This window comes from Globicephala melas, chromosome 1 (assembly GCF_963455315.2).
Source record: "Globicephala melas chromosome 1, mGloMel1.2, whole genome shotgun sequence".
Classification (NCBI taxonomy): Eukaryota; Metazoa; Chordata; class Mammalia; order Artiodactyla; family Delphinidae; genus Globicephala; species Globicephala melas.
In genome coordinates, this window is record NC_083314.1 from 71378727 (window position 1) to 71401666 (window position 22940).

The following is a 22940-nucleotide window of genomic DNA, read 5'->3' on the forward strand; positions in this document are numbered from 1 at the left end:
GCTAAGCATTCATGTACGTGTACACACACACACACACACACACACACATACACACACAGTCCCATTCCCAACGATGGACAGGCTCCGCAGACGAAGCAGGTAGGCAGGGAGGTCCAATGCTGTTCCCGTGCTCACCGATCTACTTCTCCAAACACAATATCTTGGGTACCTAGGAGGTCAGGGGGAGGAGAAGAAAAGTGATGTTACCAAGAATCTAGAACTCATTACTGTGCTCAGGAAACTGAGGATTTCAGTCTATACCCATAGTCTATGTTGAACAGAAGTGTTCAGTTTCTGTCCCCAATCAGAGTCTCAAACTCCCTTGCCTAGAACACCTCTACTACACAACAGGCCTTGTACCTATGATGGCAACGACGTCCGCCAACATGTGTCCCTTAGACATCTTGTCCAAACCAGCCTGCAGAGATTAAGACAGCAATAGTGTTAGGCAAGATTAACAGGGTAGAAGGAGGAGGAGTGAAAGTGCATAAAAATCTCAACCAAGGCCATTAATTACTGGCTTTGTGTATTAGCGTTAGAATCTCTGGGGTTGGTTCTTACCAGGTGGGCAAAACCAGGAGCCTTGATCTTGCATCGATAAGGGCGGCTGCTGCCATCAGACACCAGGTACACCCCAAACTCTCCCTGTCCAAGGAAGAAGGTTGGCTGCCTCCATTAACAGGAAGAACCCTTTCCTCTGCCAACAAAAACCTCTCTATTCACCCTCACGTCCTCTCTCTCACTGATGACCAAGCATTTATCTGAACATCCATCGCCAGTCACCCACTCCACGTACTGTCCTTTCCTTCCCCTTCTTGCCTCACCTTAGGAGCCTCGATGGCAGTGTATGTGGCACCTGGAGGAACTTGGTAGCCCTCAGTATACAACTTAAAGTGATGAATCAGTGACTCCATAGAAGTCTGGAGAGAGGAAAAACGGAGCGTCAACAGGCCAGACCCAAACTGTATGGCAGGTGTACCCACACACAGAAAATAATGCTATCCCCAGGGAGTCTAAAATCCCACATGTAAGCCAATGGGCACAGAAGGTATAGAAAAAGAGAGGAGGCTACGGGAGGTTAAGAATCTTATACAGTGAATTCTTTGAAAAAGGAAAACTGAAAAGTAGGAATTTAATCCCAAGATCCTCCTCCCCAGCCGCTGCCCCCTTTCCCCCTTTTCCCTCCCCCTATAGCTAACCTTCATCTCCGCTCGTTTTGGTGGAGACACTTTGGCATCGTCAACCTTGATCTCCCCGGGAGGCATCTTGTTCAGACACTGTAAGATGATTCGAAGGGACTGGCGCATCTCCTCCACCCGACACAGGTACCTGAAGTAGATGAGACAGACTCAGATCAAGAGAAGAGCAGCCAGAGGATGAGATGTGAGGCTGGGAGGATGGATGCCCTTGGCCGAACTGAACAGTGCTAGGTAACTTTCCTCATCCTTTCCTCCTAGTACAGCATCTCTGCTTGGCCTGGCCACCCATAGAAAACCTACAGTCTTCTGATTCAAGCACTGAGCCCTCTCCTAGTTTTCTCAGACCAAATCCTCTTCTAGTTTTCTCAGACCATGTCCTGTAGTAGTTCCCTCTTTAATTACCCTCTTAAACATTTTTTGGAGTATAGAACAGGTGAGAGTCAAAGTGACTCAAAAAGAAAACAGTAGCAAATTTTTCTTGGGGTCAGTGAAGAGGAATGGAATTTGAAGCTTAGAATCTAGTGGAAACAGCACTGGATAAGGAGGATTCTAGTCTCAAGCACTACTAACAGAATCATACCCCAGGCTAATCTCTAACTTTTGTGCTTCAGCTTTCTCAGCTATAAGATGCAGCCCAAACTAGTCCCATCTAAGACATAAGAAGAATGTAAGGGTAAAATAAAATGTCCCATATGTGCAAGTACTTTGAAGAGCAACCTAGTTTAACACACACAAGAGCTCCAATAGATACTGGAAAGGATGAGAAAGAAGAAAGCAGTGAAGAGAAAAGTTAGACAGGGGAAACTAGCTGGAAAATGAGCTAAGAAGGGATCTGGGCCTCACCTATCATAGCAGTCCCCTCGAGAGCCAATAGGAACATCAAACTCCACCTGGTCATAAACATCATAGGGCTGGGTCTTCCGCAGGTCCCACTGGATGCCCGAGCCCCGGAGCATTACCCCGCTGTAGAGAGTACAATGGGACCAAGGGTCACTTTCCACAAACCAAGAAAAGAGGCATGCTCTCTTCCCTAGTCTCCCCTCTCCCTCCCGCACGCTCTGGGCATGGGATACAAAGACAGCATGGCAAGGAAGGCGCCACACCTGAAGCCAAGAGATTAAGCTGGAACCCACCCGCCCCTGAGGAGAGAAGTCTTATTCCTCACACCTAAAGCCATAGTTAAGTGCTTCTTCTGCTGTTACAACCCCAATGTCGACTGTCCGATTCCGCCAGATCCTATTGTTGGTCAGCATCTGTTGAGCAAGAGAGCTGGTGTGTGAACACTCTTCATGACACTCTTCAAATACCTCTGTATTTCTTTATAATTGGGGATTAATCCCACAGATCCTCTTGGGGTAAAAGAGGGATTTTTCCCACGGACTCCTATCTTACCTCCTCCAGCTCATCAATGCGAAGAGAGAAGTTCTTAGAAAACTCATAAATGTCATCCATAAGCCCAAGGGGTAGGTCCTAGAAGACAAACGGAGAATCGATAGTGAGTGCAGGGTCTCCACTGAGGAGAGCCAGCCCTGCCTCAGGGATACAGGGTTAGCGCTTCCATCAGCCAGGGCTGCCCTCCAGTGGCCACAGAGGATACAAGCAAGGACTGGACCTTAAGAGAGGCAGGGGAGCCTGCTCACCTGGTGCACACCTCCTGGCCGGACATAGGCAGCATGCATCCGAGCCCCAGACACTCGCTCGTAGAACTCAAACATCTTGAGAGGACACACTGGGAATTAGTGACAAAGTCCTGGGCCCCTAAGTCCAACACCACGATGGTCTACTCCCCCGCCCTCAGCCTTCTGGTGCCCAACCAACCCCTCATGACACAGAGCTCCTCAAGATATAACCCAGGTTAAATATACCTTCTCCCCCTAAATGTTCTCTCTCCTTTTACTCCCGTCTCCTTCGTACCTTCTCTACCTCTGGCACCTCCTTCCCTTTTCCTATTCTTTCCTCCTTCTCATACCTTCTCCCTTTCTTCAAACAACCAGAAGAAAGGGGTCATGGCCCCAATGTCCAGGGCATGTGTGGTCACAGCCATGATGTGGTTCAAAAGCCGAGTGATTTCTCCAAACAGCACTGTAGAGAGGTGAAGACAAGAGAAGGATATAGGAGCCAAGGATCCAGGCTGACAGAGCAGCTCTGGGGCAGAGCCTGGGGTCTGCCTACTAAGCTCCGGTTCGGCACTCCTAAGATGCGGGGCAGAGGCACCATGCTGTACTCTCAGTGGGCCACAGGAAGAAGGGGATGGGGCATACCTCGGATCCACTGTGCCCTAGGAGGAGGTTGGATGTTGAGCAACTTCTCTACAGCCAGTGAATAGGCCTGTTCGTTACACATCATGGACACATAGTCTAGCCGGTCAAAGTATGGAAGGGCCTGGGAAGAGGGAGGAATCAGGATCACATCTAACAGGCCAAGGAACCCTCAGTCTGGCTGCTAGAAGCACTGCTCTCAGTGGGCATCAGAGGTCAGTGCTACATAAACCTTCCCAATCTCAGGAGCCTCAGAAAGGCAGGATGAAACACACTGAAGGGGTGAAGGTGGGGAGACCCCGATTTGTCATGTTTGCCCATTTCCATGGTGAAAATACTCCTACGAAGTCCCACTTTAAACTACCAACATTATGTAACTGACCACAGACAGCGCTGGGCCGAGTAGCACACCATTACACAGTATTTCCACGATACAGATACAATGGAAGTAACTACCTAAGGAGCACAGCGTAGAAAAATGTAGTAAAATAATGAAGGCATGGATTTTGATACTTCTTACCTTGATTTTTAATATATTAAATCACAAGCTAGTATAATCTGATTTTTAATAACAGCTGTGTTTAACAACTGGCTCACAAAATTCCTGAAAATTTAACAGTGTTCTTGTGAACCACTGAGTTAGCTCCAGCACACCACTGCCAACCAAGTCTTCTGGGCCAAGTGACGCCTCTGTCAAAGACGATCGCCTCTCTGAGATACTGCAGGAGAAAGGTAATCTCAGGAGGAAATTAAGAACACCAAGAAGAATGGGATTTGTTTCTGTAGGAAGAGTCAGGTAGAAATGGTTCTTCCCCAGAATACCAAGAAAGCTAAGTCCTAGCTGTATGCTGAACCAGCTTCAGCTTCCAGGAAGGAGGCGGAGCTAAGAAGTTTCTCCTTGGAACAGCCAGTTCTTGCCCTGATGTCACTGTGACGTGGGATAAAGCTACAGGGTTTAACTCCATGGACTCTGGGACCAGAAACCATCATTGCCTGGACTCTTTGGGGGAATCACATTCTAGTCAGCTGGTTCTAAATCCTAACTCCATCGTCCTCTGTTATCAAGAGCTTTCTTCATGATAGTAAGAAAAAAACTTCAGATCCCTATCCCAGATCCAGTTTCTTCAAATCTGACCCTACCCTCATTATTTGGGTCACAGAGTTCTCCTAAAAACAGCAAACTCTGTTACAAACTCCCTCCCGGTCACTCTGACTCACTGAGTATTTCGAAAACAAACTTAGAACGCTGGAAGATACAAGAATCAGCTGTTAAACCTGGGGAGTTGACGTCTCTCTCCTCTTTCCCTGACCCCAGGGACACCAGCTCTGACGTACTAGTACGACACAAGAACAGGGAAACTGAGGCACTAGAGTAAGGATAAAGGGGTCAGCCAAAAGTCAGCCAGAGAAGAGCTAGGAGTGTAGCTCCAGCTCCAAAGTACTTCTGCTGGATAAACCAAATCCACATGATTCAAGTCAAGCATCCCCTGCCACATCCCTCCATCCTCCCAGTCAAAACTGTCCTAATAAACTCAACGGGCTACTCCTCTCAACACCCCCCTCCCCTGGGGTTTTGGGGCAGTGAACTGGCAAAGTCCGAGGCTAAAGCATCCCCAGGTCCTGGCAACAGGTCCCCGTTCACCCCCCACACCTGCAGATAGGTCTTGTATTCAATGAGCTTCTCCGTGCCTCGGTGCAGCAGCCCGATGTGAGGGTCACACTTGCGCACCATCTCCCCACTCAATTCCATCACTAGCCGCAGGACTCCATGGGCTGCTGGGTGCTGGGGCCCAAAGTTCAGGGTCAGGTTCGACACCAACGTGTCCTTTGGAGGGTCCTCATCTGAGAAGTGGGAAATAGTTGAGCCAAATGGTAATTCCTTTGAGAACCCCCAAAAGACAGCAAGGAGTTAATATCTCCCTGGAGACTTTCCATCTCACCATTCCATACCGTGCTGATTTCCTAACCTTTATCATAAGCAGGAGGAAGACCATTAGATGGGAAAAAGGGAAGGGAGACTAAACTTTCTGATGAGAGGGACCATGAGCCTCACTCTTTCCATGTCTCTCAGGATACCTTTAAAAAACTAATAATGAGGGGCTTCCCTGGTGGCGCAGTGGTTGAGAGTCCGCCTGCCGATGCAGGGGACGTGGGTTCGTGCCCCAGTCCGGGAAGATCCTACATGCCACGGAGCGGCTGGGCCCGTGAGCCATGGCCGCTGAGCCTGCGCGTCCGGAGCTTGTGCTCCGCAACGGGAGAGGCCACGACAGTGAGAGGCCTGCGTACCAGGAAAAAAAAAAAACAAAAAAACTAATAATGATAGATAACACTTATACAGTCCTTATTATGTGCCAGGCACTACTCTAAGCACTTTACTTATTTTAATTAATTTAATTATTTTAACAACCATATAAGTAGTTGATACTATCATTATCCTCATCTCATTGGAGAAGTTGAGGCCAGAAAGACTAAATGAATTGGCAGAGTCAGTAAGTGGCAGAGTCAGGATTTAACTCAGCCTGGTCAGCTCCAGACTCCACACTCTTAACCACGAAGATACACTGCTCTCCAGATGTATCTGCTGAATGGACAACTAATTGGGAAATGTATACTTAATTCTTACTATTACTAATCGACAGTTTTTACCCTCAAGAGGCTTACAATTTAATTCGGGAGATAAGTACATGTGAGAAACTAGTAACACAGGTCAAATTTACAAGTTGCCAAGTAAGTTGCTTAGCCGTTAAATATTTAAAGAAAGGAAAGAACACTGTGAAGACCTCGTGGAGGCAAGATATGAGCTGGTTCTTAAACACAGGGAATGATTCAAATAGGTAGAGAGAAGAGGCATCCCATGCTATGGAATGAACACATGTCAAATCTCAGAAACAAGAAAGTAAATATCTATGGAACTCTTGTTTGCCAAGAGACAGATTAAGTGTTGGCAGGCAGTAGGGGGTAGTGGTTCAATTATCAGTATTATTTATTTATTTAAAATTTATTTATTTTATTTATTTATTTTGGGCTGCACTGGGTCTTCATTGGTGCACACGGGCTTTCTCTAGTTGTGGCGAGCAGGGGCTACTCTTCGTTGCGGTGCGTGGGCTTCTCATTGCGGTGGCTTCTCTTGTTGCAGAGCACGGACTCTAGGCGCACGGGCTTCAGTAGTTGTGGCTCGCAGGCTCAGTAGTTGTGGCTCACGGGCTTAGTTGCTCCGCGGCATGTGGGATCTTCCCGGATCAGGGCTTGAACCCATGTCCTCTGCATTGGCAGGCAGATTCTTAACCACTGCACCACCAGGGGAGCCCCAATTATCAGTATTATTAGTAACACTTAGGAAGGACTTAGCATGAGCCAATCACTACATTACGTGGTTTACGTTACTTGTATCTCATTTAATGCTTACAATAACGCTATGAAGTAGGTACTTTATTCACTGGTAAATGGAGAGTTGAGATCTGAAACCAGAGTCTACCTATGCAACCAAAATTCTTCACCATGGGCTTTGGAGTCAGACAGACCCACGTACAAATCCACCTGTGTCCTCGACCACTTTTTAATCTCTCCACACCACAATTTCCTCAAAATTGGGATAATATTAGTATCACTCTCATAGGTCTGTTGTAACAACTAAGTGAAATAATGCATACAAAAACACTCAGCACATGGTAAGCACTCAGCTGTTGTTACTGTTAAATTTTTGAAAGGTTAACTGGAAGTTCCTTTGAAGGTTTTCGATCAAAAGAATGAATGACATGCTAAAATGATGTTTGGGGAAGATAAAGGCATAGACACTGTATAGGATAGCTGGAGGGAAACTATATCAGTGGCAATAACCCGTCAAAGAGACTTCCGAAATAATCAAGGTCTAATACAAAATAAATCGAAACAACAAAGGGAGAAATGACCAGATGTGAAACATTATTAAAGAATCTGCATGTTATTGAACATAGACATGGAAGGCAAGAGAGAAAAAAGAGCCAAAAATGACTAAAAATCTTCAATCCTGAGGGATTAGGAGAATGAGGGAGTCACTGATCAAAATTAAAAATCACGGGCTTCCCTGGTGGCGCAGTGGTTGAGAGTCCGCCTGCCGATGCAGGGGACATGGGTTCGTGCCCCGGTCCGGGAAGATCCCACATGCCGCGGAGCGGCTGGGACCATGAGCCATGGCCGCTGAGCCTGCGCGTCCGGAGCCTGTGCTCCGCAATGGGAGAGGCCACAACAGTGAGAGGCCCGCGTACCGCAAATAAATAAAATAAAATAAAAATTAAAAGTCACAAGGAAGAGCTAGTTTTGATGGGCGGGGGAAAAGGTTTCGTATTCAGAAAGGTTTCATTTGGGTGCCAGTGGGAAAAACCACCTTGTCAAGAGAGGGAGATAGAAATATACTGAATCGGGCTTCCCTGGTGGCGCAGTGGTTGAGAGTCTGCCTGCCAATGCAGGGGACACGGGTTCGAGCCCTGGTCTGGGAAGGTCCCACATGCCGCGGAGCGACTAGGCCCGTGAGCCACAGCTACTGAGCCTGCGCGTCTGGAGCTTGTGCTCCGCAACAAGAGAGGCCGCGACAGTGAGAGGCCCGCTCACCGCGATGAAGAGTGGCCCCCGCTCGCCGCAACTAGAGAAAGCCCACACACAGAAAAGACCCAGCACAGCCAAAAATAAATAAATAAATGAAATTTAAAAAAAAAAGAAAAGAAATATACTGAATCTCTGGAAAAAGCTGAAGCTAAAGATATAAATTTGGTAGGGATCTCGAGGGTTGACTGGGACCTTCTCTTTCTTTTCTCTTGGAATATTCTACTTGACAAATACCTCCTATTATCACTATAGTCACGTTTGTTGAGTTGCAAGGTTAAAGCAGCAAAAAGAGTTGGCGGCTAAAATCTGCCTCACACGGAGAGCTCAAGAGCACTTAGAAATCAGCTTGGGGCATGGAGGGGTGTAGGTTGGGACAGTGGCACTGGGCACTCACCATTCCAAGGTGGAGGCTTCCAGTGGGCTGTTTCCTTGGTGGGGTACATGACAGCGCCCCCAAACTGCTCTGCCCATTCCACATCTGGCTGCCATTGCCGAGCACCTCTGGGGAGGTAATGACAGATCCTACACAAAGGGCCTGAACAGTGCTTGGTTCCTCTGTTCCCATTCACTTTCAGGTGGGCCCAGGGAAGGGTGTCTTGGATTCTTCAATGTCAAGTCACTGACACAGAGTTGCATCGCTTTGGCAGAACAAACCGGAGCTCTAGAGGTTCCATCCTTACTAACAACTTATTCCTGAAATCACTTCACCTATCACCCGTACACATGCAGAGCCGGGGATCCCAGCTCCTTTAAATTCTGGTCATATTCATATGCCCATCCTGGTGAATATGAACTCAAAAAGGTGTTTATTCAAGGTCAACCCAAGAGTAAGAAAAGAAAGGGGGGTGGGGCATGCTGGCTCCTTGGCTCTGCTCAAGTACGGCCAGAACAATGCCCTGAAGCCAACCCGGGGATTCTTGGTTTATGTTCCTCCTTTAAGTCTATCGGGGTTGCTCTCCTTTTCTTCCACAGCGTTTAAGGAGACTTTTCACCAGTCGCGCCCCACCCGTGAAGGGGTTTGGGAAAAGCAGCAGGACATAAAGGGAGGGTGACATTATCACTAACACTGAGGCGCGGAGTCTCCCTCCAACTGATTTCACCTCTGGCAGATCGAGCTCAAACCCTCTTTCCTCCCTCGGCCAAGGCAGGCACCACTGGATCCTGGAATTCGATAGAGCAGGCCTGGACGAGGGGTCACGGGCCTGGGTCATTCTTTCCTAGGGGGGTCACAGGGCCCGTGGAGTCCCCGGACTCGAGAAACCCTAGCCCTGGGGACAGCGCATCGAGGGCTGCGCTTGGTCTCACCTGGTGGGCTGAATCGGCAGTCGGGCCCCAGCCCCGGGCCGCAGCACCAGGGCCGCGACGCCCCGGAGGCCGCACAGAGCCCTGAGCGTCGCCATCTTGCCCCGCCACAGACTGCGGGAAGGAGAACCGGGCGGAAGTGCCTCTTGCGCGCCTCCTGTGGGCTTCTCGCCTATTGGCACCACTCAGCCGCCCTCTTGGAAGCTGGCGGGGTCGCCGAGCGCGAACCTGACAACATCCGGGTTCTGCACCCCGGCTTCACTTTCGCTTAAATAGCGGAGGTTGAGGCCCTTGCTTCCCACCGCTCCTGGTGGGCTCCTCTAAGGCTGAGCAGGAGAAACTTGCAATTCCTGCTGCGGGCAGCGGCGCCCTCGTGCACCATCGCCGAGCTGCCTGCGCGCCTTAGAAAGTGCCCTGCCGCCCGGAGCCAGGCGGACACTCACATGGGGACCCTTCCCCACTCCTCGCGTGAGCTCACCGCTGCTGTAGCCCTGCTCTCTGGTTGTGTCTGAGCCCTGCCCTTCTTGGGGTAGACCCGGGCTTTGCCAATTACCTCCTTATCCCCGAATCCAAAAGATTCGGAGCCGGGAGAGCTAGCTAATTTCCAGACGGCCTAAATGGGTTAGGGAAAAGGGGCCCAAGTGGGGCTGGGCGGGTCTGAGAGCTCCTGTCAAAGTAAAATGAAAAAAGAGTAGGATGCGAAGGCCACCAGCATTGGAACGGGCTGCTGCGGTGTGTAGGAGCCACCTCATGAGGATAGGAGGTCCCCTATGGGTGACCCTTATATCTGCCAGGCTTCCAGAGCCCACAGAATTACAGACCCAGGAAGTGCCCTTAGCGATGCTTCGCACCCCACTTCCACCCTGGGTCAGTCTCTTTCACCTCATATCTTTCTGACCCGGCCTCTGTACTGGCCAACGGCATAGAACTGTAGCACCATCAGGAGTCTGATCCTAATCCTGTGTGGAGGAGACAAAGAGGAGTTCCAGCCTTGGAGCTAGTTGCTGTTCTCTCTGCCTCCAAGCCCAGCTCCAGCTGGGCCACCCGTTAACTTTGCACATCCCTCCCACTTGGGGCCTGGAAAGAGGCCTTCCCCAGATCTCCTCCAGACAGGGTGCCTGGGCCACAGCTCACCAGCAGGACAGCAGGGTGGGGCAGACAGACCAGGAGAGTGGCAGAGACAGGGAATTCTTAGCTGCAAAGAAAGAGGGGAAAGCCAGACTTCTAGCCTGGGAGTTGACCTAATGGGAACTGTACCAAAGGGTGGGGCCATATCCCTGACTGGGGGAACTGACTGGGACACCTGGGTGGGCTCGGCAGCCCTCACAGAGCCAGGCAGAGGCTGTGCCTCCCTGCTCCCCTCATTCCCCACCGTCTCCCTGAGCCTCCTCTCCCGGTATAGCTGAAACACACAGTGAATGTGGTGATAGTGAGGGAGGACGATGTAGGGACTGCGTTTATTTGCCCTAATCCAGCCTAGGAGAAGACAGGATGGACTCCGGGCTGCTTGGCCCTAGGGGAAACTTGAGCTGGAGCTAGGGTGAGGGATCCTGGGGGGCTGCCTAGGACACTGCATCTTTTGTGCCTTCTCCAGGCTGCCAACGCTCCACACACACACACTGCTGCTGTTACTCTAAGGCCTTTTGTCTCTCACTGCTTACTCGCCCCCTTTGTCCTCGTCTCAGATGCGGGTGCAGAGGGGCAGTAAGAGTCCTCTGGTGACAGCTCCTCTTGCTCCTGCCCCTTCTGGTCTCCCATCCTTTGTCTGACTCCTGCAGCACCAACCCCCTCCCCTTAGGACCAGGGTCAGGGCATGTGGTGGGTCAAGAGGTGGGTCCTGCAGTCCGAAGGGGGTGGGTGATACAGGAAGTGATGGTCACCAGGGCAGGTATCTGCAACCTGAGCAGGAAGGGAGGGGAAAAGGAAGTATTCTGGCGGATGGGTTGTGGAGGACAGGAGGTGACTAGGCCGAGAGTGAATAGAGGAGTGGGGGCAGGGGCAGGTGGTCTGCCTCTGGGAAAGGAAAGTGCTGACGGTACTCTCCTTCCTGGGGATATCCTGGGGAAAGGAGTGGCCATAGCATGGGGTGAGCAGAAATTGCCCCTACTTCTGAGCCCTTTCCTTCCTTGTCTTGAGAATCCACCCCCAAGACTTCTTTGCTGAGTTCTCTCCAGTCCCAAACCAAGGAAATCATTCTGCTTCCTTGCCCTAACATTACCTCTTCCTCCCCAAGCACTCTCTCCATCCCAGGCACTGGGTTCCTGTTTCTCTCAGTTCCCTAATTTTCCTGTACCCACAGTGCTACAACCACCCTCTCCCTGTCCCATGGGGAATGAGAAATAAAAGATTACTAGATATTCCAGGAACCACTGGGTTCTTAGGAAAAGGTGGGGCTGAAAAGGGGAACCAGGTGGGGATTCCCTCTGATGGACTGACATAGGGTACTTCTGGGTTCCTGAGAGAGCACTTCTTTCTTGTGCTGGGGGCTGGCTGACTTGAGGCTGGGGGAGGGTTTAGGGCAGTTGGGAGTGGGTAGGAGCAGGGCCAAGAGCCTGGGGGAAGCTACTGGGAGCTGGGCCAGGGAAATGGGGAGTCAGGAAGTGGGGAGGGGGAGTTCTGGGGGGAATGGAGGCTGGAGGCAGAATGGCTGTCTGGGCTTCTGAGGGGGCGGGGAATGGTAATTCAGGAAAGGGGATCCTGAGGGAGAGAAGGTGCCACCCTAGAGCTCCCTTCTGTAGAAGGAAGAGTCGTTAACCCCTCCTGCCTTGTCCTCTGCCGGCTCCGTGTGCCCATTCTAAGCAGACTCATCCTGCCTTTGGGCAGTACACTCCCTGATCACTGTCTCCTTGCCTGCCCCTTCTCCCTGCCTCCTGTACCCTCTCCAGCTTCTTGGTCCCATCCTGAGCAGTGTCAAGCCACCTCCTTCCTTTGTTCGGCCGTCTTGATGCTTCCTTACCTGTTCCCCACCCTCTTTCCCTGGCAGCTCACTCAGTTCCCTCGGCCCTGGAAACCAGCCTCTAGGGGCAGAGGGCATCATGAGGGATCCCTGAGAAAAGGGAGGATGTGCCAGGTTAGACAGTGGGAGCTAGAATTCTCCTGGGACCGTGGTCCCTTCTCCGTGTGTGGTCCAGGCCCTTTCCCTGACTTCCTACCCCTCCTGGGGCTCTGTCCCACCAAAAAGGGAAAGAGACAGCTGAGAGCTGACTGTGGGGTTTGGGAAAAGACTATGTCATCAGCTGGCCCAGTGCCTATGATCCATCCGGCTGCTAGAGATTCCCCTCCCCTGGGCAAGTCCCATTTTTTTTTTTTAAAGGAAAACAAAAACTAGATTTTTGGGAAGCAATGAAACACCCATCTGAGTCCTACCACCAGAGCTCCTGGCTGAATGGCTTATAGCTCAGCCAATCGTAGTGGCTCAGGATGCTTAAAAGAGCTGGCGCGGAGAAAGGCTGGGAAGAACTCACAGGGAGACCCACAGACTCATAGACACGGGAGAGAGAGGAGGAGAAAGAAACAAAGGCACGGCGGAAGGAGGCAGAGAGAGGACAGGCACAGAAGCGAAGCCAGACAGAGTCTGAGGGAGTGCAAAAGGAGAGGCCAGAGAAGCTGCAGAAGACACAGGCAGGGAGAAACAAAGATCCAGGAGAGGAGGGTGTGGGAGGAGAGTTTGGAGGAACCAGACCACTAAGGCACCTCTCCTAAGCCTAAGGGCCAAGTTTTCTCCATCTCCTCTGAAGGTCCCCAGACCCTCTGAAAATTCTGCCTCTGACCCTGGCTGGGGTCCGAGCCCCGAGGCTGCAGAGAGGAGTTTTCCAAAGCCAGGGCAGGGAGGACTTGGTGCCCAGACGGCCTCAGTCCCTCCCAGCTTCAGCACCAGTGCCATGTCCCGGACGGACTCGCATCCCGGGAGGGGCTTGGCGGAGTGCTGCCTGTGGGGAATCCAACCCCGCCTGCTGCTCCCCAGCGTGCCCGTCTCCGAGCTGCTTCTGCTGCTGCTGGCCTCCCTCCTGCCCTCAGCCTGGCCGGCCAGCCCCCTCCCCCGGGAGGAGGAGATCGTGTTTCCAGAGAAGCTCAACGACAGCGTCCTGCCTGGTTTGGGCACCCCTGCCAGGCTGTCCTACCGCTTGCCAGCCTTTGGGGAGATGCTGCTACTAGAGCTGGAGCAGGACCCCGGCGTGCGGGTGGAGGGGCTGACGGTGCAATACCTGGGCCGGGCGCCTGAGCTCCTGGGCGGGGCAGAGCCGGGCACCTACTTCACTGGCACCATCAACGGAGATCCGGAGTCGGTGGCATCTCTGCACTGGGATGGGGGAGCCCTGTTAGGGGTGCTGCAGTATCGAGGGACCGAACTCCACATCCAGCCCCTGGAAGGAGGCACCCCTAACTCTGCTGGTGGGCCTGGGGCTCACATCCTACGCCGGAAGAGTCCAGCCAGCGGCCAGGGCCCCATTTGCAACGTCCAGGCTCCTCCCGGGAGCCCCAGTTCCAGCCCACGAAGAGCCAAGGTAGGCAGCCCTGGAGTCTGTGTCCTGCAGTGTCCTCCTGCCATGTCTGTCCTACTGACCCCTATTCACCTTCTCTCCACCCACTTCCACTTCTGGCCAGCCTGCTGCTTCCCTCCCTTCTGTCTGCCTTTTCTCTTTCCACTGGCCTCCTTTCCTGGGAAGGCTCTGGTTTTTCCCTGCCCCAACCCTTCTCCTAGCCAGACCGCTGATCCCAAGGGGGTTCCCAGGGTTGGGTCAGAGACGCTATGCTGGGAATGACCGCTCTCTCTCTCCACCCCGACCCTGCCTGGCCATGGCATCCTACTGGCACAGTCCCCAACAAGGAGGCCCTCCTGATAGCCCCTTGGCCTTGACTCTTTTCTGGGCCCCAAATTTGATTTTCACCACCAGCTAAAGGAGTGAGGTTTGAGGCCCAAGAGACTGGCCTCTGGCTTCTGATGCTGTCTTCAGAATTGTTCTGGCAAACTGCAAACTAGGGCAGGAGTGGACCGGGGAGGAAAGGCATCCTGAACCCCCTTCTGGTCCGTCCCCTTCCCACATTGTGGACTGACTGCAAGGCTGCCTGAGGCTCCATCCTTTCCTCCCTCCCACTCCCAGTCTCCCCCCTTCTTCCCGTCCTTCCTCCCTCCCTCTCTAGCTTTAATCCAGACCAGACGCTCCCTCCACACCCGCCACGCTGAAATCTGGCCCTGGCCCTAGCTGCTGACTGAATTGTTCCTCCAACCACACAGGGAAGACACGTTGCAGCCCAGCCCTCTAGCCCCAGTCCTGCAGCCCCAGACACACTCAGGCATGGGGGACCCCAAAGTCCCTCCCAGAGGCAGTCCCAGCTGCTTTTCACCTCTTGGGCCCACATAGCCCTGGGACGTGGCATCCCCATCCCCTCCCCTTCTCAGAACCAGCAGATGACTTCTCAGCGTTACCACAAAAGCCCTGGGATTTGGAGTTGGGGGGGAGGCCCCACCGAGACCCATCAGGAATCCCGTGGGATGTATGTGGCCCAGCTGGCTCTGCTGAGTTCCAGACCCAGGAAGTAAGGGAGGGGAGAAGCGATCCATGGGTCTGGGAGGCTATTTCAGGATCCTCCTCCCCTTTTTTCCTCTCCAGCGCTTTGCTTCAGTGAGTAGATTTGTGGAGACCCTGGTGGTGGCAGATGACAAGATGGCGGCGTTTCACGGTGCTGGGCTAAAGCGCTACCTGCTGACGGTCATGGCAGCGGCGGCCAAGGCCTTCAAGCACCCAAGCATCCGCAACCCTGTCAGCTTGGTGGTGACTCGGCTGGTGATTCTGGGGCCAGGTGAGGAAGGGCCCCAAGTAGGGCCCAGTGCCGCCCAGACCCTGCGCAGCTTCTGTGCCTGGCAGCGAGGACTCAACACCCCCGAGGACTCGGACCCTGACCACTTTGACACGGCCATTCTGTTTACCCGTCAGGTGAGGCCCCGATCAGCACCTCAGGCCATGCACTGCACAACTCCAAGAAGCACCACTGCACAGACCGTGATGTCAGTGGTGCCCCTGGAGTTGTTCAACATGGTGCCTGGCCCCAGCCACACTGCCAGTGCTGTCTGCGCCCTGACAGTGCTGGATACGCAGTGCCCAGGTCTCCACTAATCTGGATCTCAGCTCAGTGGATGCTGGTGTCTTGGTTCCTCATGTATTGTCTCTGATCTCCCTCTCCACAGGACCTGTGTGGGGTCTCTACTTGTGACACTCTAGGCATGGCTGATGTGGGCACTGTGTGTGACCCAGCTCGGAGCTGTGCTATCGTGGAGGATGACGGGCTCCAGTCAGCCTTCACTGCTGCCCATGAACTGGGTAAGTCAGGGGTGGGGTCGTGGGGCACCTGTGATGAGTGAGAGAGCTATCAGGGGTGAGGTGAGGGGACAGTGAGCTCACCAGGGTACAAATGCAAGTCACAAGGTGTTTCTTCCTTTTCCCCAGGCCTAGGTCCAGGGCCATTACCCTTCTCTGCTCCGGATGTAGACAAGCATTTAGATTTTTCTACTAAATGAGATAGTGTGTAGAAATCTACTGTGAACTGTGTTTGGAGGGGAGGTGGCACAGTACTGAGAGAGATTATTCACAAGAGTCAGTGATAGAGTGGATGGAGTCAGGGTTGGGAATGTAGGCTATAAGGAAAAGTGGGTAGGGAGGGGCCCTGAGTGTATCATGGGGAGAGGGGAGACAGAGCAAGGGGGGCTACATATTGAGAAGCCCTTGGAGCACCAGAAAGACATTGGGGGCAGGTTGGGACGGGGAACGGATCTGACCATCCATACCTGCAACCAGGCTTATGATGGGCCTGCAACCCCCTGAGGGCACAGGGATGAGACCCTTGGACCCTAACAGGGCCTCTGCTCCCACAGGCCATGTCTTCAACATGCTCCATGACAACTCAAAGCCATGTGTTGGTCTGAATGGGCCTGGGAGTACCTCCCGCCATGTCATGGCTCCTGTGATGGCTCACGTGGACCCCGAGGAGCCCTGGTCCCCCTGCAGTGCCCGCTTCATCACTGACTTCCTGGACAATGGCTATGGTAAGCAGATGGCCCTCCCCTTTCCCTGTGCAGGACCCAGTTCCTGCCCCCCGCTGTACTTTCTCTTCTGCCGCATTTCACATGGGCCAAACTGACTCCTTCCAACGTGCCTCCTCTGCAGTGTGGGATGGAGTGAGAAATGCTGCTGCCTTTGTGTGGTTCCCACTTCCTCTCAAAATAAATAGCACAGCTACAGGAGGCAAGTTTTGGCTCAACAGAATTAGAACTGACCTTCTAAGGGCCACAGCTGTCCAACACTGCAAGGGGCTAGTTGTGAAAGAGGTGACTGCCTTGTCACTTGAGGTGTGCGTGCCTAGCAGTGTGACTATGGTTGGGCAGCGCTGTTGAGGAGAAGCAGACTCAAGAATTCTGTAGCTGGTTGGAATAGGTGGGAAGATCTAGTGCTTTGAGTTCCTATCCTGATCCTGTTCTTTAGATGTGTGTAGACGTGTGACTGTAAGTTACCATCTGTAAGATACGCATAATAACGGTAACCACCGCATAGGCTTTGGCCATGATTAAACACGATACCGTTGGTCAAGCATCTAGCCGATGTTCATCACATAGTAAGCATTGAATACATTTAGCTGCTACTTAAAGCTTCTTCCAGCCCTAGAATTTGGATCTTAGGATCTGTCAGGCCCTGGGGAGCCCAAGGCTGGCACCCCTTCAACCTATTGGTGACGTCATACCCCTGCCTCTTTTCCCAGGGCACTGTCTCTTAGACAAGCCAGAGGCTCCCCTGCATCTGCCTGTGACTTTCCCCGGCAAGGACTACGATGCTGACCGCCAGTGCCAGCTGACCTTTGGGCCTGACTCACGCCATTGTCCGCAGCTGCCGCCGCCCTGCGCTGCCCTCTGGTGCTCTGGCCATCTCAATGGCCACTCCATGTGCCAGACCAAGCATTCACCCTGGGCTGATGGTACCCCCTGTGGGCCCGCACAGGCCTGTATGGGTGGCCGCTGCCTCCATGTGGACCAGCTCCAGGACTTCAATGTGAGATCCCAAGGGCAGGGGAGGGGCAGAGGGCCTGGGGGAGGAGGGAGTGGCCCTGAGCCCAAGAGAGTGTATTCATCCCACTCTTCCATTCTGTCCTTCTGCAGATCCCACAGGCTGGTGGCTGGGGCCCCTGGGGATCGTGGGGTGACTGCTCTCGGAGCTGTGGAGGTGGTGTCCAGTTCTCTTCCCGGGACTGCACACGGCCCATCCCCCGGAATGGTGGCAAGTACTGTGAGGGCCGCCATACCCGCTTTCGTTCCTGCAATACCCAGGACTGCCCAACTGGCTCAGGTGAGGAGTGGGGGGGATGGGAGCCTTGGGAGGGATGGCTAGGACGGAAAGGACTGTCCCTTGAGTTCAGGGACCAAGGAGGTGTTGACTGCCCCTGCTGTTGGGGGGAGTGACTCTACCCTTCAGGAAAGTGACAGGTAGTCTGTGGGGGAGAGAGCTGCCGTACTGTCTGGAGGTCTGAGAGGCTCGGTGGAGGGGCTGGTGGGGCAGCGTGAGGAGAGAGGGGCTCTGACTGTCCATTTTAACCCTACAGCACTGACCTTCCGTGAAGAGCAGTGTGCTGCCTACAACCACCGCACTGACCTCTTCAAGAACTTCCCAGGGCCCATGGACTGGGTTCCTCGCTACACAGGTGTGGCGCCCCGGGACCAGTGCAAACTCACCTGCCAGGCCCGGGCACTGGGCTACTATTATGTGCTGGAGCCACGGGTGAGAACCAGGATGCCCCAGGGCCCCGTCTAAGCTCACACACTACCCAACCCGCCCTCTACTTTCTGGTGGCAGAGATCCCAAACAGCACTACTGCTGGCGTTCCCACAGCCATGCCCGGGGCCCACTCAGACTTCTCTGGCCAGGGGTATTTAGAAAACTAGCCCTGGACTCTGGATAAGTTGCCAATCAGGCAGCTCTAGCCTGTCCCATTTCCCTTGGTTTCTTTCCCTCTCCCTCCCCCTTCTTCCAGTGCTCCGTTTTGTGAGAATGGAAGTGTGTGGACTTTTGGGCCCTTCTCTGACCCCCTTCCCATGGGCTCCTCTGGCAAATTACAGTGGTGGCCTCATTGAGCTCATGGATGGCCAGTCCCTCACTGGACAGGCCTCCTGGAGACAGCAATGTCCCCGGGACCCCCACTCTGTGATAGGGCCCTGGGTTGAGGCTGAAGAAAGAACAAGCCTAGCAGGTTTGCATCCTTCACCCCTGTTCTGGGGAGAAAGCCTGCGCGTTGACTGCCCTCTAGTGTCCAGCTGGGGCGGTACCACCAAGATTTAGGGCTTGGGGTTGGGACTCAGACCTGCAATTCCCGTGTTGGCTTCTCTGCTTGCCAGCTGTGTAACCTTTGGGCAAGCTCCTAATCTTTCTAAACCTCAGCGTTCCATCTCTACAAACCTCAAATAGTGGTTTTGAGATTTATCTAGCACTTAGCACCGTGCCTAATTCATAGTGAGTGCTCTGAAAATGGTGGCTTTTATGATTATCATCCCTTACAGTGGCTGGGGTTCCCTCCACACTCCATCCACATCCCCTCCCTGACCCAACTTTTCTGGCATCCCCTCCCTGATGGGATATGGGTCTTGTTCGACTTACCAACCCGTTTTGACTAAGGAAGACCCTTTCATCACTCCCTCTCTTCTCCTCAGGTGGTAGATGGGACCCCCTGTTCTCCAGACAGCTCCTCAGTCTGTGTCCAGGGTCGCTGCATCCATGCCGGCTGTGACCGCGTCATTGGCTCCAAAAAGAAATTTGACAAGTGCATGGTGTGCGGTGGGGATGGTTCTAGCTGCAGCAAGCAGTCTGGCTCCTTCAGAAAGTTCAGGTTCGTTCACTATTTATTTCCTCCTCCCACCTTCCTGGACGCTGTCCTGGGCCCTGGGGATACAGAGGTGAACTCAACACTGCTTCTCCTTTCAAAGAGCTGACATACAGTCTAGTAGTGGAGACAGACGAGTTCACAGTTACAGCGCAGTGTCCCACCTGCTCAAAGGTGTCAGCCTGGGCTGCTGTGAGGGCACTTGTGGGCATCAGGGAAGGCTTCCCAGGAGGTGACCTCCCTTCTGGAGGAAGAATAGGAATTGGACAGGCACCAAGGAGGCGGGGCTTAGATGGCACCTCAGTAAGGGGGCAGCAGGTGTAAAGGCCCAGAGAGGAGGAAGGAGGGCACATTTGCATGTAGCTCAGATCTAGGCTGGACAGCTCACGTAGGTCTGGGGAGACAACCTTCTATACGATCATGACAAACACAGCTCAGAAAGGCTGAGAGGATTCAGGGAGATGCTGAGTTCTCCTCTACTCCTTGCACACAGGTACGGATACAACGATGTGGTCACCATCCCCGCAGGGGCCACCCACATCCTGGTCCGGCAGCAGGGTACCCCTGGTGTCCGGAGCCTCTACCTGGCCCTGAAGCTCCCCGATGGCTCCTATGCCCTCAATGGTGAATACACGCTGATACCCTCCGCCACAGACGTGGTCCTGCCCGGGGCAGTCAGCTTGCGCTACAGCGGGGCCACTGCAGCCTCGGAGACACTGTCCGGCCACGGGCCCCTGGCTCAGCCTTTGACGCTGCAGGTCCTGGTGGCTGGCAACCCCCAGAACGTACGCCTCCGCTACAGCTTCTTTGTGCCCTGGCCAACCCCTTCAATGCCACGCCCCCCTCCCCAGGACTGGGTGCACCGCAAGGCACAGATTCTGGAGATCCTCCGGCGGCGCTCCTGGGCGGGCAGGAAATAACCTCACCGTCCCGGCTGCCCTTTCTGGGCACCGGGGCCTCGGACTTGGCTGGGAGAATGAGGGCGCTCGGCAGCTGCCTCGCACCGAGACACAGTTGGGGAGGGGCTGTGAGGTGAGCCCGCCCCTCCTCTCTGCCTTACCGAGCAGGCTGGCCCTGCCCGGGTTTCCTGCCCTGGATGGCTGGTGGATGGAAGGGGCTGGGAGATAGTCCCCTATCTAAACTGCCCCCTCTGCCCTGCTGGTCACAGGAGGGAGGGGGAAGGCAGGGTAGACCCCGGTTGTATTTATTTAGTATTTATTCACTTTTATTTAGCACCAGGGAAGGGGATGAGGGCTAGGGTCCTGGGGAAACTGACCCCCTGCCCTCGTAGCCCTCACCCTGTCTAGGAAATCCAGGGTGGTGGTGATAGGTGTAAGTGATCTCTGTGTGTGTGTGTGTGTGTGTGTGTGTGTGTGTGTGTGAGGTTCCTCCTGCCTAGCTTTCCTCTCCCTGAATTTTCTTTTCTGGGAGAGGAAGAGTCAAGGGTAGGATAGGCCTTCAGGGAGTAAGGGATTATCATATTTTTAAATATAAATTGAATTCTGCTATTTATGTGCTCCTTTTGGAGTCAGACAGATGTGGGTTGCACCCTGGCTCCACATCTCTGAACACTAGTTTCCTCATTTGACGATAATAATACCTCCCTTGGAAATTTGTTGTAAGGATTAATGTAAATAAAGAACTAGCATCATGCCTAGCACTTGGTAAGTGCCCAACAAATGTCAGCTGCCGTCAGTTATTATTATCACCACCTTACCGTCCTCGGCTCCACTGTCCATGGAGTCCGCGATGCATTTGAGGGTGGCAAGGATCTGCGTCAGCGGTGCCTGCCCTTGTCCCCCAGGCCCAATTCCTTTGGTTGGCAGAACCCTAGCCTGGATTTTGAAGGACTGTCAGAGAAAGGACAATTCTGTCCCTGATCTCTGGAGGCTCCCAACCACATGGAGGCGTAATAAACACTCGGCTACAAGCACAATTGACAAGAACACGAATGTGAAAGATAACTAGAACACTGCCGTCAAAACAAACAAGCGCTTAGTAATGAGAGTGCTAGTTGAGGGCGTTGGGGGAAGCTGTTATAGAAAGAGCACTGGAGCGGGAACCGATGGGTCTGAATCTCAGCTGGGGTTCAGCATCTTCCTAGCTGGTAGTGGTGGGTAAGTCACAGATGCTTAGCCTTAGGTTGCTCATGTGTGTAATGGGGCTAAAACATACCTGTTCCCACAGGGTTGTTCTGAACAAATGTTACAATATTTTCAAAAGAGTGAAGGCTGTACCCGTGTGAGAAAATAGTGAAGGATGCACCCATGTGAGAGGTTATCCTTATGACTACTGAGTGACTGGTACAGGGTCCCCAGAATCAACCAGTGTAAACCCAGCAGACTTCTTTGAAGATGTGATGTTAGAATGGAATTTAATAAGAGGAGTAGGGGATAGTCTGGAGGGCAAAAAAAAAAAAAAAGCATGGAGAGGGAGCTGAGGCGAGGGGGAGCCAGGTGTTCAGTGGTGGCGGAAATCAGTTCTACTTTTCCGTCTGAGCAGGTGACTCTGCTTAAGGGAACAGGGTTGGGAAAGGGCGGCAGGTGGACCCTGCAAGAATTTAGAGTCTTGACTGGTAGTAGCAGGACTGCTAGGGATTGGAGAGGGGCTGAATGTGGAGGTGAAGGAGGAGCTATAGGTAAAGAAGACCCTGAGGAGGGAGTGGAAGAGGGGGAAATGGGGGAACTAGGGGTGCTTCACTCTGCCGTAGTAGCTCTTAGCTGGGCTGCCCAGTACTGCTCGGGATATAGTGCTGGGACTAGGGGACTAAGGCAAGCCGTGGAGAGTGTAGCAGTTGTGTACACTCTGCTCACTGGGGCTGGGCTTCGCTGCTCAACTTCTGTACGAGGCAACGCCTTACACGGTGCCCTGGACTTTAAGCCGTGGAGAGTGTAGCAGTTGTGTACACTCTGCTCACTGGGGCTGGGCTTCGCTGCTCAACTTCTGTACGAGGCAGCGCCTTACACGGTGCCCTGGACTTTGTACCACCAAGTATGGCATTTACTCCCTTGGCAGCACTGGGAACAGGGCAGCCCCCTGCTCTGCTCGGCCTCCTTTCTTCCGTATGCATGGCCCCCACTGCTGTGCTTGGGCCCAGGCCCTTCCTCCTGTCCTCCTACCAACCAGGCTAGAGGAGGGAGAAACAGGAGAGTGGGACAAGGCCAGAGCGATCTTCAACTGTTTCATCTGATTAGCAAAATTGGACCACCAATAACATGTTTATAGACAGACCTTAATACTATGAGCTGATGGTACTATAAGCGGAGTTCTGTGCTAAGTAGATGTAAAGTACAAACGCCAACAACACACACATAAAGATGCTCACTGCAATCTGGGGGAAGGTTCTTCAAAGAGAAATATTGGATGGTACAAAGAACTGTATGATGAGGCAAATTGAACCGTAGAGATTGATGCCTGGGCTTAATGGGCTATGAGGGTTAAGGAGGGTGAGTCTTGGGCTGGACCTTGAGGAACAGGTAACCACGGTAGCCCTTCTTACATTTCTTTAGTGCCTACGGTAATAAATCACTTATATAAATTATTTTAAGAGAAAACCCTTTACTCACCGAGTAAGCTTCTGACTGCCATGAAGCCGTTTTTCCCAGAAAGTTACTGAGTTTAGGGGACACCTGTGTGATTGGATGGGTGGGGGCCGGGGGGAGGCATACAGTGAAAGAGAAGAGAAGACAGAGCTGCTCCTCAAAGAGAATTGATGGGTATCCTGGCCCTAAATCCCTAGCAA

General features: G+C 53.0%; 2 protein-coding genes across 2 annotated transcripts; one reads left to right on the plus strand and one right to left on the minus strand.

Moving 5' to 3' along the window:
• Positions 1 to 21: 21 nt before the first annotated feature.
• On the minus strand, positions 22 to 9502 carry NDUFS2 (NADH:ubiquinone oxidoreductase core subunit S2). The gene is made up of 14 exons (XM_030842288.3): positions 9344 to 9502; positions 8433 to 8539; positions 5109 to 5299; positions 3461 to 3581; positions 3169 to 3281; positions 2840 to 2914; positions 2592 to 2669; positions 2367 to 2452; positions 2043 to 2162; positions 1200 to 1329; positions 825 to 920; positions 562 to 645; positions 361 to 418; positions 22 to 169 (listed from the first exon to the last, which is right to left on the minus strand). Exons 1-14 carry the CDS (start codon positions 9436 to 9438, stop codon positions 132 to 134), a joined length of 1392 nt encoding a protein of 463 aa, XP_030698148.1. The 5' UTR covers positions 9439 to 9502; the 3' UTR covers positions 22 to 131.
• A 2524-nt stretch (positions 9503 to 12026) lies between these two features.
• ADAMTS4 (ADAM metallopeptidase with thrombospondin type 1 motif 4) lies at positions 12027 to 21123 on the plus strand. The gene is made up of 9 exons (XM_030842287.2): positions 12027 to 13845; positions 14953 to 15276; positions 15528 to 15660; positions 16212 to 16382; positions 17093 to 17379; positions 17487 to 17673; positions 17927 to 18102; positions 19029 to 19204; positions 19692 to 21123. Exons 1-9 carry the CDS (start codon positions 13222 to 13224, stop codon positions 20116 to 20118), a joined length of 2505 nt encoding a protein of 834 aa, XP_030698147.1. The 5' UTR covers positions 12027 to 13221; the 3' UTR covers positions 20119 to 21123.
• Positions 21124 to 22940: the final 1817 nt, after the last annotated feature.

Excerpts from the sequence above, each read along its gene's own strand:
- NDUFS2 (XM_030842288.3), bottom strand. The coding sequence starts at position 9,438 with ATGGCGACGCTCAGGGCTCTGTGCGGCCTCCGGGGCGTCGCGGCCCTG. Across the intron at positions 2,915-3,168 it reads TGTTTGAAGAAAGGGAGAAG|ATGTTTGAGTTCTACGAGCG; the intron begins GTATGAGAAGGA and ends TGTCCTCTCAAG. Across the intron at positions 1,330-2,042 it reads CGAGGGGACTGCTATGATAG|GTACCTGTGTCGGGTGGAGG; the intron begins GTGAGGCCCAGA and ends CATCTACTTCAG.
- ADAMTS4 (XM_030842287.2), top strand. The coding sequence starts at position 13,222 with ATGTCCCGGACGGACTCGCATCCCGGGAGGGGCTTGGCGGAGTGCTGC. Across the intron at positions 13,846-14,952 it reads CCAGCCCACGAAGAGCCAAG|CGCTTTGCTTCAGTGAGTAG; the intron begins GTAGGCAGCCCT and ends TTTCCTCTCCAG. Across the intron at positions 17,380-17,486 it reads ACCAGCTCCAGGACTTCAAT|ATCCCACAGGCTGGTGGCTG; the intron begins GTGAGATCCCAA and ends GTCCTTCTGCAG.